This window comes from Pelmatolapia mariae, linkage group LG18, assembly GCF_036321145.2.
Source record: "Pelmatolapia mariae isolate MD_Pm_ZW linkage group LG18, Pm_UMD_F_2, whole genome shotgun sequence".
Lineage (NCBI taxonomy): Eukaryota > Metazoa > Chordata > Actinopteri > Cichliformes > Cichlidae > Pelmatolapia > Pelmatolapia mariae.
In genome coordinates, this window is record NC_086243.1 from 11961051 (window position 1) to 11974224 (window position 13174).

Here is a 13174-nt window from a genome sequence, read left to right on the forward strand (position 1 = left end):
ACTGCTTTCTGGTGCCACAGTTCCAATTAGGATTCTGGATTTGGATTAACGCGGATCAAGGCAGTCACTCGGGGTTTAATGGGGATTCAGCAGATGGTCAGAGGTCATGCACTCGATGTGGAATCTTATAATTCTTGAAGTGGTTCAAGTGGTGGATTTCCTTTTAAATGTTTTCACTCAGGTAAAACACCCTCAAAATGTCTTAATTCATATGTAATAAGCGCAGCAGTGCCGGTGTTAGAACCGCCTCTGCAAAACACAAATGCTACATGACACTGTCTTCTCACAGGAGGTGGGCGGTTTCACTGCAAACAAATTTAGCATATTGTCATTTTTCGCAGCAGGAATAAGAGACATAAGAGCACGATTCCTGCAGAAATGTCAGTTCTAAAGAGTGCACATCTGCTCGGACACACTCACGGGTCAGAGCCTCCACTATTTAGCAAGAACACTCTGTAACACAAGCCTGCTTTCCTTCTCTTTCTTCTGCAAACCACCAGCTGCTTAACGCTGGGGAGGTTGTCTGCCAGTACCCTCAGCTTTCCCACAAAAAGCCTCATTCACAGTCAGATCCCACTTCAGTTCAAGTGTCTCTTCCACCTCCACTCCTGTTGATTAGAATTAATTGAGAAGTGAATTAGTATCATTGTGATTAGCGACCTACACCCTGTGACCCAAAGTGCTTCTTACGCCGTGGTAAACTCAGTGTGCGTGCGTGAATGTTTCATAAGAGGCCGATTAGTTCATGGGAATCAGGCTCGGTAACTGGGGTACACACCAAGGGGCTCATTTTGGGGACAAACAAGGAACAAAGCTGCATCCTCTGAAACCCCAAGGAGACTAAACAGCCACAGAGATTTGCGGTTTAAGTCCATGAAATGTAAAAGACGGGTTCTGGAGAGATCATTTAAAGCCCGCAGCCTCATTTCTGCACAATCCCAAGCCAATATAGATATGTGTTTATATTTATTTACAGCTGCAGCATTTAGTTAGGAATTCACGGAAACTGTTTTTGTTCTCCTGTGGCTTATATTTTCAGAGCATCTTGTATATTACCACAGGGTTCCTTGGTATGTACACACTGTTAAAGGAATATATAGAAATAAACTGATTAGGTTTTTGATCTCACTCCACATAAAATCTGTGCTTTAATAAATGAGATAGTTACAGCCTCAGAGACTGTTACCTGACCTCAAACATGGAACAGGTCTTCCTTATTTAAACACTTTTGTTCTGATTAAAAATGATACACCACGATCCCTGTAAATGTTTAGAGTTGCTGTGAGGAGAATATTTTTTGGTTGTCTATTTGTGCAGAGCTAGGCAGGCGTTAGATTTACATTTTTGGAAGTACACTAGTTATTTTCAAAATTGAGAATTTTGTCTTCTTTTTTTAAAGAAAGAAAATAAGTGGCAGTCATTTCTAAGTAAAGGTTAATTATGACGTACCACAGGGTTCAGTGCTAGGACGAATTCTATTTACATATATATGCTTAACTTAGGCAGTATCATTCCAAGACGTGGCATACCAGCGGTTTCTTCCAGAAAAGAAAGTTCTTCCTTCCCACTGTCGCCAAGTGCTTACTCGTAGCGGGTCGTCTTATTGTTGTGGTTTCTGTATTATTGTAGTGTCTTTGCCTTACAATATAAATACCTTGAGGTGACTGTTGTTGTGATTTGGTGCTATATGAATTGAATTGAATTGAATTGAATTGCTGGGACCAGTTAGCGTTGCACAGATGTGGAAAGTAGTTAACATAGAACATCTTTCTTTTTATCTTTACAAAAAGCAAAAACAAGCCGAAAAGCAGCTTTTGGGCTGTTCTCTCAATGGCTTCTCTGGTTGCTTTCATTAGTAACCATCCCAGCAGTTCATCTTGGTGCTCTGCTTTTATAGCTGTTGTGTAACTCTGGATTTTGTGGCCAGAAGGGAGGAAAAAAAAATCACACTGCAGAATTGACTCAAATTCTTGGTGCAATCTGTCACCCAACTGTCCTGATATTACATTTCTCTGCATAGTCTTACTGAATTTAGCCTGAGGACGACTCTATTACTATTCAAAGTCTTAAATGGGTAGCATTAGTTTGCTCAGTGTACTTGGTTTAACCCCAAATGTGTGTAAATCACTGTGGATCTCCGGCACCATCAAAAGAAAAAAAATATATGACAGGAAGACAGCTGCTGTTCTCAGCCACAGTCTATACATATCTAAATTTTCCAAAATGGAAAATGTGTCGGCTACATTCTGTACTTTTCTGCTTCCTGCATCTGGGTTACTCATTTAGTCCATAAGCAATAAAAAAATAAAAATAAAAACACTGAGGGAAAAGCATCCAGCATCTGTCTGCATGTGTTCCTTATATGTCCAATCGGAGAAGTTAAAATATCCAAAGCTGTCAGTCAAGCAGAAGCGCCATGTTCTTTTGTATCATGCAGCATGTCTGTGCAGGTACGTCTGAGGTGAGGTGACTTGTAAAAGGTGTTTGTCTGTGTGCTCGGCAAGAATGAATAATTATATAGACACGCAGTACACTGTGTGTGTTTTGTCAGCTGCACAAAAAGAGCAATAGTAATTATTCACTCTTTTGCCTTACATAACTTGTTTTTTGTTCCAAATGTTTTGAACTCAAACAGAAAAATGGCTACATGATTTTACTAAAGAACTGAGAAGTCACAGTTCGGTTAAGCAGGTTGTTAAAGTTCACAAACAGGCATAAAATCCAGCATTTAGTGTGTGGAAACTGAAGGATTCTCTTGGAACATGCAATATGTAAACAGGGCCATGTATTGAACTGTTTGTTTCTATTATCCCCCTGTATCCGCTTCTTCTATGTACCCAATGAACCCAGCTGGAGGTGAAACAAGTCACACCTCATGTTTCAGGACAGCTGGAGGCTTAAAAGAAACTGGCAGGTTTTGATTCGCTCGATGCTGCGTCGCATTCAGTATGCAGTGCTTAAGGCGAAAGCAGTAGAGCAGGCACTGAAGACCCCCCACCACCACCGCCACCACCCCTCCTTGTAGACAGATGAGTACAAGTCAAGGATGAGCAAGTAGGCAGGGTATGCTCTTGCTTCTGGCCACTGGGAGGCAGAAGTGCGTTTTCTTTGGCATTTACTTAGAGGACAGGAGCTGGAAAACTGGTTCTAGCTAGTTCCCCTCTACATCTGGATGGTGCCTGAGTGTATCTCTGCTTAAATAAATATCTTCAAAGATGTATATTTTTAAAATGTCCACTTTTTACTGTAGTGTCAGACACACCGGTCTGATTTATAACTGTAAATTTGAATAAATGTTTAATTAGCTGTGGCTGCAATGCACTATGGATCTCTTATGGTGCATGTTCCATGACTATGAGGGCCACCTTTCATGTTACCTTTCCTTTAAATAAAAAAACTAATACTCTATACCAGGAGTAAAACTGTATTATTGTAGGGTCTTTGCCTTATAATATAAAGTGGCTTGAGGCAACTGTTGTTGTGATTTGGTGCTATATTCAATAGTTAAAATTGAGTTTAAGTAAAAGCTATATATATTATTCTGATATCACCCCTATTATTAAAAATAACTAAATAAAACCAGCATTTTATCGATGACCAGTCCTGTTGTACGCAGGCCTATTCGTCTTCTAGAGTTGCATCCTTAATCCATCTTCACTGAGTCAATCACAGAGCAGTCATGAGCTCCATTCGCCGGCTGTGCAGTCATCTCGAAAGGTCACTGCTTTCCTGCTCCTCATGAATATCTCATGATATGTGTGATGGATGTGTTTGAGCCTGTCTTGTGTGATCATATATTTATAATCTCATCAAACTGGGACATGAAAGAAGAAGCTTCAATTGTTTTCTTTCCTCTGGGTTTTTCTTCAGTTTTTCATTTTTAGTTTTAGTTTTATTTTATTCATTTAAATATTTTTGGATGTGAACTTCCGGCAAAGACAAGTGGAAAAAACTGTGACCTAAATCGCCCAAAAACCTCATGAAACAGCCAGCCCATGAGAACCGGTTTACTGCCTCCAGCACCTGCTTTTTTTTTTTTCTTCTTTTATTCTTCCCATTTTCCATTCCCTCGTACACAACCATGTCTGTGGGGGTGGAGGGGGGGGGCTGCACTAGGATTTACAGATGTTCTGTGTTTGGAATCTGGGTAAAAGGTCAGCATGCCGGCCAGAGATGGGAGCGGCCATTTTGGGAAATTGAATAAGCAGCTGTGGCAGTGAGGTGTGGATGCGGTGATGAGCAGGGAAACGGGGTGGACTGATTCCCACACTGTTTAACATCCGTGACATTAAACAAATTTTTAAAAAATGATAACAACAGTTTATTTAATCAATTGGTTTAGTCTGTTCTGGAGTAAATATATAAACTGTCGGCTGACCGCATCAGCTCTTCATGTTTGAGCTGATTTTATTCTTGTTTTTACTCGAATACTAAGCTCTGGGGTACTTGTACATACCTTGAGTAATTCCAGTAGCTACTTTGTGTCGTAAGTCCATTACATTTTGATAGATCATGTACTTTTTACTTTACACTTTTTGGATCGCAGTTACCATTTGTTGTATACATTAAAACTCTACACACATGATCTTGTAAAATATAATAACACTGGCACTGATTAAAGTTTCCAGCAGCATGTCAAGAGATGTAAACATTAAAATGCAGCTTAATGTTAATAGTGTACCTGCAGCATGCTATAAATCACATAATTAAATGACATAGAATAGAATAGACGGCTTTGCTGTGGGTAATGAGCACAGTTTGTGAAAATACTTGTGTGTACTTGAGTAAAGCATCTGAATACTTCTACCCCTGATAAAATCTAAATATGTGAAAAACAACATTTCTTCTAGACAGTCTGAAACGGTCCAGTGTGCTGTATGTCAAGGTCTCCTTCAACAGACACATTCAAACAGCTTGTTTTTTTCACACATGACAGATGGAATATTTTGCAATCTTTACAGGAAAAAAGTAATCCTTAGTTCATTTATACCCTTACTGTAGCTCACATCCCTCCCAAGCTCTGTATTGTCCTGAAGGACTGCGTAAAGGCTGGTATGTAATCAGCATGTACCATCATGACACACGTAAACCAGACAGTCATCGGGTTCATTACAGGAATTGTTGGATGAATCGAGTCTGTTTTTTTTGTTATGCAGTAATCCTGCTTGTGCCTGCTCTACAATCACTTGGCCTTTCATTAAACTGTAAAAAAATAAATAAATTCAGTAAATATACAGAACATGTTTACATTCAGTGATAATCCTGCTCTACTGTAACTGAGAGGATATGAATCATCCCTGCAGTGCGTCAGTTTGAGAAAACAAAGGTAAATGTGTGTGGATTGACCTCAGCGCTCCTATTACATGAAGGGCATAAAACTGAACAAGAAAAGCCTATTTTTAACTGGAGCACTGAGGGCTTTCAGTGGAAACCCCTAACCCTGCTGAGGCTTTGGGGGGAAAATAATGAATGTTTGTTGCATTCCAGTCCATGAATGAGGGTGCTGAGTTTCCCCATCCCAGCACTGTCAGCAGTCTCTGCGTCACCTTTCACCTACTTAGTCTGGCCTGCAGACAGGAGAGGGTTAACCAGGACTTTCATTTGTGGTCTCCCCCCAGATCACGTAGGGCTTGCCAATAGAGGTTGTTTAAAAAAAAATAAAAAATCCTAGAACCCGTAATGTTGGCATTCTGTGTGCCGTGTGAACTTTCCCCTAATTCTCACAGTCCTCAAGGCTTCTGAGCAGCAGATCTTTACTATGGAGAACCTCAGGCCAAATAATGCGCATGTTCCTCTTCCGATGACACACGTTCCTTGCATTATCCAAGGAGTTATGATAAAGAAAAATCCAGATAAAGACTAAATAGCTATTTCTCTGGACTGATTTTTTCCCAATAGGATGTCAGAGGAGAAATTCAATAGCTATTTAACTTTATCTTTACCCATTCTTGGTATTTTTAAAGCAAATTTTTTCATTTTAATTTTTTTGTCCCAAAGTCTCCAAGATGAATAATTGAAGATTATTTATATTTTTGGAAACTGGATGATTGTGAGGTTTTTTTAGTGTTTAACACAAAAGATAATTTAAGATTTCAGTGGACAAACGTGCAGTTTCACTGTTTTCTGACATTTAATAAAAAATGTAAGTTGCTCAACAATAAATCCATTAATGAATAAAAATATTCAGCTAAAGATGTTCGTTTCAGATTAATGTGTTTCATTTCAGTAGTATGAATTTTAAATATTTCAAAGTTTACTGTGAAGGGAGATTAATTTATAATTCAAGTATGGATAGATTCTCTCCCACGTTTGTGGTCATGGTGCACCTTCTCTTGTATTTTTAATTTGAATCACAGCTGTAACATTTTGACACTGACATTTTCACAGCTTGTTATCTACTAAAATAAAAACAGCATGAGGCACATGATCTAAATAATACAAGCGAGTACAGAAGAACACAGAAAATTGAATGCTAGCTTGATTTTAAATGATGAATAAAATAAGTTCAGCTATTTCACTGTCAGCATGAACTAATGACACAAAGAAGAAGCTCAGTAAAGGTCTGTGCTTCATCTTTCACCGGGACGAACTCGCCAAACACAGAACCACATTGTTCATCAAAGAATATAACCCTTTATCTGGCTTCTGGTATCATTATCAACTAATTTCAGAATGTTCATGTGCTCATAATCATATTACAATCATAATGATCAGACTATACTACTATTAAAAATCATAGAAGGGTACACAACTGTCCTGTCTCCCAGCACACAGAGATGAACACCACTTTATCATTTCTGGCGTCAGCCTCTGACAGGAAGAGTTAACAGAGAGGTGGAGGAGGGACAGAAACCTGAGAGTGACTGCACGCCTCCTTCTCCTCAGCTGGCCAATGGCAGGCAGTTCACAGCTTTGACTTGACGGCTGAGAAACTATATAATAGCAGCACTGAGCTTGTTTATCCAGGAACCTGAACTATCAGATCCAATTCGAGAAGAGAAGGCAGGACACTGCACAATTCTGCGCACAGTTTACAGACGTATTTCAGAAGTTTTGTAAAACTGCAGAAATGAAGACAACACTGGCAACTCTAACTCTCTGCCTGGTGGTGCTCATGGCCACAAGTTTCCCGGTGGAGAGGAAAAGAGCCTCAAGCTCTGGTGGTGCTACCAAGGAGAAGCGTGTCCAGTATGCAGCATGGGATGATGTTAACGTCCTTGCCCACGGTCTCCTGCAACTGGGCCAGGGGCTGAAGGAGCATGTGGACAAAACTAAAGTCCAGATGAGGGACCTGTCAAGCAAACTGAAAGTCTTCAATCGCACTGTGAGCGAACTGGGGAAGGAAAGCCAGAGGCTGCAAGCAGAGGGGGAGGTTTTGAAAGCTCGGGCCCAGGGACTGGAAGACAGAGAGGGGCAGGTGCTGAATGTCACGGCCGAGCTGAGGGACAAGGCAGAGGAGATGCAGCAGGAGAGAAGGACAATGAGTGAAAGACTCAGCCGCCTGGAGGAGAAGGTAGACGGCATGTTGCAGGGAGATGGAGGGACGTCTGACATGAATGCTGGTGCCAAGAACAGCAGTGATGCTCACAACATCCAGGTAAGAATGGAGAAGATTATGTGTGTTGGTTAATAATGATCATTAGAACTATGTTGAATAAGGTGAATGAAAGTTAGTCTGGGAGGAAAATTATCTGAAATGAAGTTTTTCCACAGTGTGCAAACCATTTTTCTTATAGTTAAGATACTTCCATGTAGGCCCCTCAAAGTTCAAAGGGATTTTGCACTGGTTATCAAGTCAGTGGATTTACAGCATCCAAGGATTACAAGGTGTGTGTGTGTCTGTGTGTGTGCGTCTGTGTGTGTGTGTGTGGGGGGGGGGGGGGGGGGGGGGGGGTCTGAACACTTAGTGGTCCTAAATAAAATTAAACAGAGCGTAAGCAGCGGGTGGTGGTAAGCCGGAGTGGAAGGTTACTACTACAGGCGTGGATAAACGTGCAGTACGTGCAGACAGAGCTGCCGGATAAAAAGGCAGAGCATCAGATGCAAGAATTTTCCGTTTTTCCACAGCTGTTCCATTTTGCATCACAGACACTGAAGGGGCTCATGAAAGTTTTGCTTTCTTAGCAAAGCTTCGTTTACAAAGCAGTGTGTGAGTCGGAGAGCTTTGTATGGTGCGCTGGAAAATCCCGAGCAGCGAATGGGTTACATAACTACACCTACACACTATTGGCTTGTCATTGTAGGATAAAATAACAAGTTTCAAGCAACAGTTTGAAACTGTTACGGTTACCCTATTTGCGGTGTTAACTGGAGGACCTCCTTTGAGCGATGGATTATTTTACGCACAAACACGTCGTCGAATAAAAATGACAAAAAATAATAAATATTGTTCCACCTGTGTCTTATTTTTCTGTCAGCTCATGCTGGAGGCCCAGAACAGACGAATTGATGATCTGATGGAGCGCATCAGACTTCAGCAGGATAAGCTTGACAAACAGAACGTGCGCATCAGGACCCTGCAGAGTGAAGTAAGCAGGCGCCATATTTACGCACACTGCTTGCACAAAAAATTCTTTAAACATCTTTATTATTATTATCATTATTATTATTATTATTATTTTGTCATTTTTTTCTCTCATCACCGATTCGCAACCTTTTTCAGATCCAGCAGTCAAGACAGAAAGCCTCCCAGCGGAGCAGCAACTCCGAGAGTTCTTTGCAGAGTGGTGTCGCGGAGCAGCGCGACTCGCCGGCCGGTAAGTAAAGCCAAAAAGCGTCCAAAATCCCCCCTTGACACTGTCTTAAGTCGACTCTACAAAATCTGACGCCAAATGTGACAGACCATCTGTCTAGTAAGGCCACAAAGAAGCTTAAATCACTAGCAATTAAAATCAAGGAAACTAATCAATTTGGGACAAGCTCTTCAGCTCAGCGTGACGCCAAAAATACCAACAAGTGCAATCCCTGAGAGCGACTGAAATATTAGTATTACTCGTTAAATACGATATAGCATTAACACAGTCACGTGTACAACATATTTAAAATATAAAGTATAGATTTGGGGGTTTTTGTTTGTTTGTTTAATTGTAAGCTGAGTCTATCGTACATTTGAGGGATTTTAATCACAATAGCAATAGGAAGTTGCTGGAATATCGCTGCAGGAGTTGAACGGGAAATTAGTAAGGTGTTTAGTCAGCACCCCTGATACTGTGGTTTACAGTAATTGTGAAAGGCTCTCAGACTGCAGACACGCCAAGCAGCTGCTGTGACTGAACCAGCATGAATGACTGGTTTCATCCAGATTGGACTGGACTGGATGCAGAACAAATGGGGAAGCAATAAGAAACTCTGAACTTTCTACCAGATTACATATAGATCTCATTTTATTCCTTTTTAGTTTTAAATAACGCTGAAATCTGCACATATGGAATAATTGCAGTAATTATAAATTAATACAAATGGAAAAGTATATATTCAAACTGAATTCTATTGTAATAGCCATGTGTGTGAACTAGGTGAAAGGTGAATGTGGCTGAGGTAACATTAGAGTTCAGTCATTGAAATCACAATTACACCATAAAGCTCTGACATCAGCAGGATTCAGGGATAGGGGAGAGAGGGGGGAAAAAAAGTTATTCTGGAAGGGTTTCAACTGGGGGAAAGTTTGCTGGTCTCTGGGAGAATTCAGTCAGGGTCAGACAGCATGCCAGGATTACGCTCAGATCATTTCTGTGCTGTGGAGGAGGGAAAGGGCAACAAGGTTTTCTTGGACTCTTGTTCAGATTTCTCCCCTTGGGTCTTAACTAAAATAAAAAATAATAATAATAAAGGAAAACAAAGGGGAAAGGCAGTCTAAATTTATCTGTGAACTTTGTACAGATATCGTATGTTGTTTTGAAGACACTCACCTCCTTCCCATTTCCAAGATGTCCCACCTTTTTCTGTTAAACAAACATTTTTACATCCCTGAAGAATGAGCAACCTTTGCCCTACAACAATCAAACAGGCATTCCTCCTCCTGAGCCTCCTTTCCCTTTGGTCGTCCTCTCCTCCCCCATCCCTGTGCACAAACCTCCCCCCCCCCCCCCCCCCCCATCTCCCCCTTATTTCCAATTATAATGAATAAGAAATGTGCCAAAGTTCAGGAGAACCCTTGACCCCTGAGCAGACAGTCACCACAACAAGTCACCAAGAGTTCATTTCTCTAAAGAAGAAAAGGTCACCTCACACAAACAGATTTTGCTACTGTGTGATCAGGTGATGAGCTTTCACTCAAACAATTAGAACTACCAAATTTAAATATATATATATGCACAGTAAATTGTGACGAGGCTTTGGCAGGATGTTAAACTGCACTACATAATGTCATCCTTACTAAAAACGGATTACGCCAGGGGTGCAATTAGCCTCATCCCCTATTAAAGCACATGCCAGCTCTGGAGACCCCTGCTCTGCATACAACAACAGCCCCCCTCATCCCTACACCACGCTGTGATCATTCCCCATGCATGCAGCAGCCATGCACATCTTCGTCACCAAGCGGCTGCTGTGCACGTGAGGGAGGTGTGACAGGCCAAGGGGGAGGAAGGGGATCGGACGCATGAGCGAGAGGGCGGGGGGGGGGGGGGGGGGGTAGAGGAATGTAAAGGATAGGAGTATGTAACTCTATAGGCTGCACAGCCCAGCACTTAAAGAGGGCAGACTGCCTGGGAACTGGGAGAAAGGTCATGTTTACGACAGTCCTGCTGAAGCTAGGTCAAAGTTTTGTTTTGTTTTTCTATCAGGAACACACTCATATCTCCAGACATAGTGATAAGCTTTTATTTTTCTTTCCCCTGGAGAGATAGTCTTATTTGAAAACACTCTACTCGAAGTGTGCAGCAGCCCATTACTGAAAGATTCACTAACTGTGAATGACCTATTTCTGAAAGCTGGGTAGGATAACCAAAATAAAAACATTTGAGGGAGCTAGGGCTAAATTTGAACACAGCGGTTGGACTAAAAAGGCAGCATGTCTAAAGCACATCCAGGGAAAAAGGCATCCGTGATACAGTCCGAGTTTTAACGTTTTTTCCTTCTTCTTTGTTCTTTTTCCAGAGACGGCATCGGACTGCCACGAGCTGTTCATGAGAGGAGAGACCACCAGTGGTGTGTACACCATCCAGCCAGCAAACTCAGAGCCCTTTGAAGTCTTCTGTGAGATGACAGCTGGTACGTGGAGCAAAACTCCTTTAGATTTTGAACCTGCTGTTTCATCAGATGGAATATGTTCTGATCATTCTTTCTCTGTTTTTCTATCCAGACGGCGGATGGACAGTGATTCAGAGGCGCCAAGATGGTTCAGTGGACTTTGACCAGCTGTGGGAAGCCTACGAGAAAGGCTTCGGCAGTCTGAATGGTAAATGCTTTTTAATTTTATTTCACTGGCTGATTGGTACAGTGTTCAGACAGGTTATCTGCCTTTTAGTAACGTTGCATCAATGGACAGAAATACCCTCCAAAAACATTTTAGCACTTACACCTGAAATGGACCACATGCAAACAGAGCTCAAACTCCTCTTCTTTCCTTCCTGTCCAGGAGAGTTCTGGTTAGGTTTAGAGAAGATTTACTCTATTGCCAAAGATGGCAGCTACATCCTCAACATCAAGCTCTCTGACTGGGTGGATGACCTTGCAACCGTCCGTCTCCCGTTCCAACTGGGCGGAGAGGAAACCAAATATTCCCTCCAGATTCAGAAGGGTGGCACTTTCAGTGACCTCGAGAGCTCCCTGGCCACTGACACCGCCTCTGGTCTGCCTTTCTCCACCCGTGACCAGGACAATGACCAGAAAAGTGACACCAACTGTGCCAAGCACCTCTCTGGTAAGATACAATGATGAACATCCTTCAGATATTAACTCGTGATGTGGCTCACATAGAGTCCAGTAAAAACGCATCAACTAACCTAATATCGTCCTGTTTTTTCTAGGTGGTTGGTGGTTCAGTAACTGTGGGCGCTCCAACTTGAATGGCAGATATTTCCAGAGTCCTCCTCCCAAGCAGCGGCACCAGAGAAAGCAAAGCATCTTCTGGAAGACTTGGAGAGGCCGTTACTACCCTTTGAAGTCCAGTATGATGATGATTGCTCCCGCTGCAATCGAGAGCAAGTCATAAAAAAACGGACGAGGCAAAAACAAGAAGGGTTGTAAGAAGCAGGACTATTGGTTGATGAGGTAGAGCTTGCCACTTCCTTGGTTATCTCCCTTTAGGGACTTAATCCGAGAGCTACAGCCCTCAAAATCAGGACTGTTCTCCAGAGAAGATGAGCAGATTCCTTCCTGGCATTGATGGCCACAGAAGAGACAAAGCTAAAATGTGCAATGGAATTTTTAAAAAAAAAAATTAATATGTCGTAGCATTGCACAGTTTCTTTCTGCTGGTTTGAAGCAGGTGCTCCTATTCAACAGGACGTCCCATCACAGCGTGTCCCAGCCTGTCCAGTGAGCTGTAAGTAAAGAAGCTTTTCCAACAAGTCCAGACTCCTCATCACATGTGAGGTGTCAGCTGTGTATGCGGCCTGTTGATGAGTTTGAATGTAGCAAGGACTGTCAGATTTTTTTTTAAAAAAAAGGAAAGAAAAAAAACATGCAGCATGCATCAAGCAAGCCTTTTAAACCCAATGGTGCAGACCGAATGGAGACTTAATTAAAACAAACAGTCATTTTCTACGTGAACATGACGACAGAAGCATTGTGTAAAGTTGTACTTCACTGTAAACTAGATGCAGAAACACTGTTCCAGCCTTTTGTACCACATACTGCACGTTCTGCCTGCAAATTTGAATCAGTCGAAAACTAATCTTAACTGAGTTGTTTTGATTTTCCTGTGGAGATGTTGTTGATAATAAGTCATATTGACTACTTTTAAGACGAGTTTTTGTAAGTAGTATTTGAAGAACTGTGGACTGTTTTCAGCACTATAACTGTTACTGTTGTCCAGTGATATTATCTGTGTCCTTAAGACTTGAGAGCTACTGTAGATGTTTCTTTTTCTTATTTAAATGTTGTAAAAAAAATCACCTGATAAATGTATATATATATCTATCTGTATCTGCTGTTTGTAATTTATGTTCTGTTTTTTTTAAGAGAAAGATTTGGGGCCATAAAGAGCCAATAAAACTGATTGAAACCAATA

General features: G+C 41.5%; 1 protein-coding gene across 1 annotated transcript; it reads left to right on the plus strand.

Moving 5' to 3' along the window:
- The first annotated feature begins 6962 nt into the window (after nt 1-6962).
- angptl4 (angiopoietin-like 4) lies at nt 6963-13174 on the plus strand. Its single transcript, XM_063462810.1, has 7 exons — nt 6963-7597; nt 8418-8528; nt 8663-8756; nt 11098-11211; nt 11303-11398; nt 11579-11863; nt 11970-13174. The coding sequence occupies exons 1-7, from the start codon at nt 7070-7072 to the stop codon at nt 12152-12154; spliced, it is 1413 nt and encodes a 470-aa protein (XP_063318880.1). The 5' UTR covers nt 6963-7069; the 3' UTR covers nt 12155-13174.

Bases quoted from the DNA above. Each gene is read 5' to 3' on its own strand.
- angptl4 (XM_063462810.1), top strand. From the start codon at position 7,070: ATGAAGACAACACTGGCAACTCTAACTCTCTGCCTGGTGGTGCTCATG. The intron at 7,598-8,417 runs GTAAGAATGGAG...TTTTTCTGTCAG, and splicing joins GTGATGCTCACAACATCCAG to CTCATGCTGGAGGCCCAGAA. The intron at 11,399-11,578 runs GTAAATGCTTTT...CTTCCTGTCCAG, and splicing joins AGGCTTCGGCAGTCTGAATG to GAGAGTTCTGGTTAGGTTTA.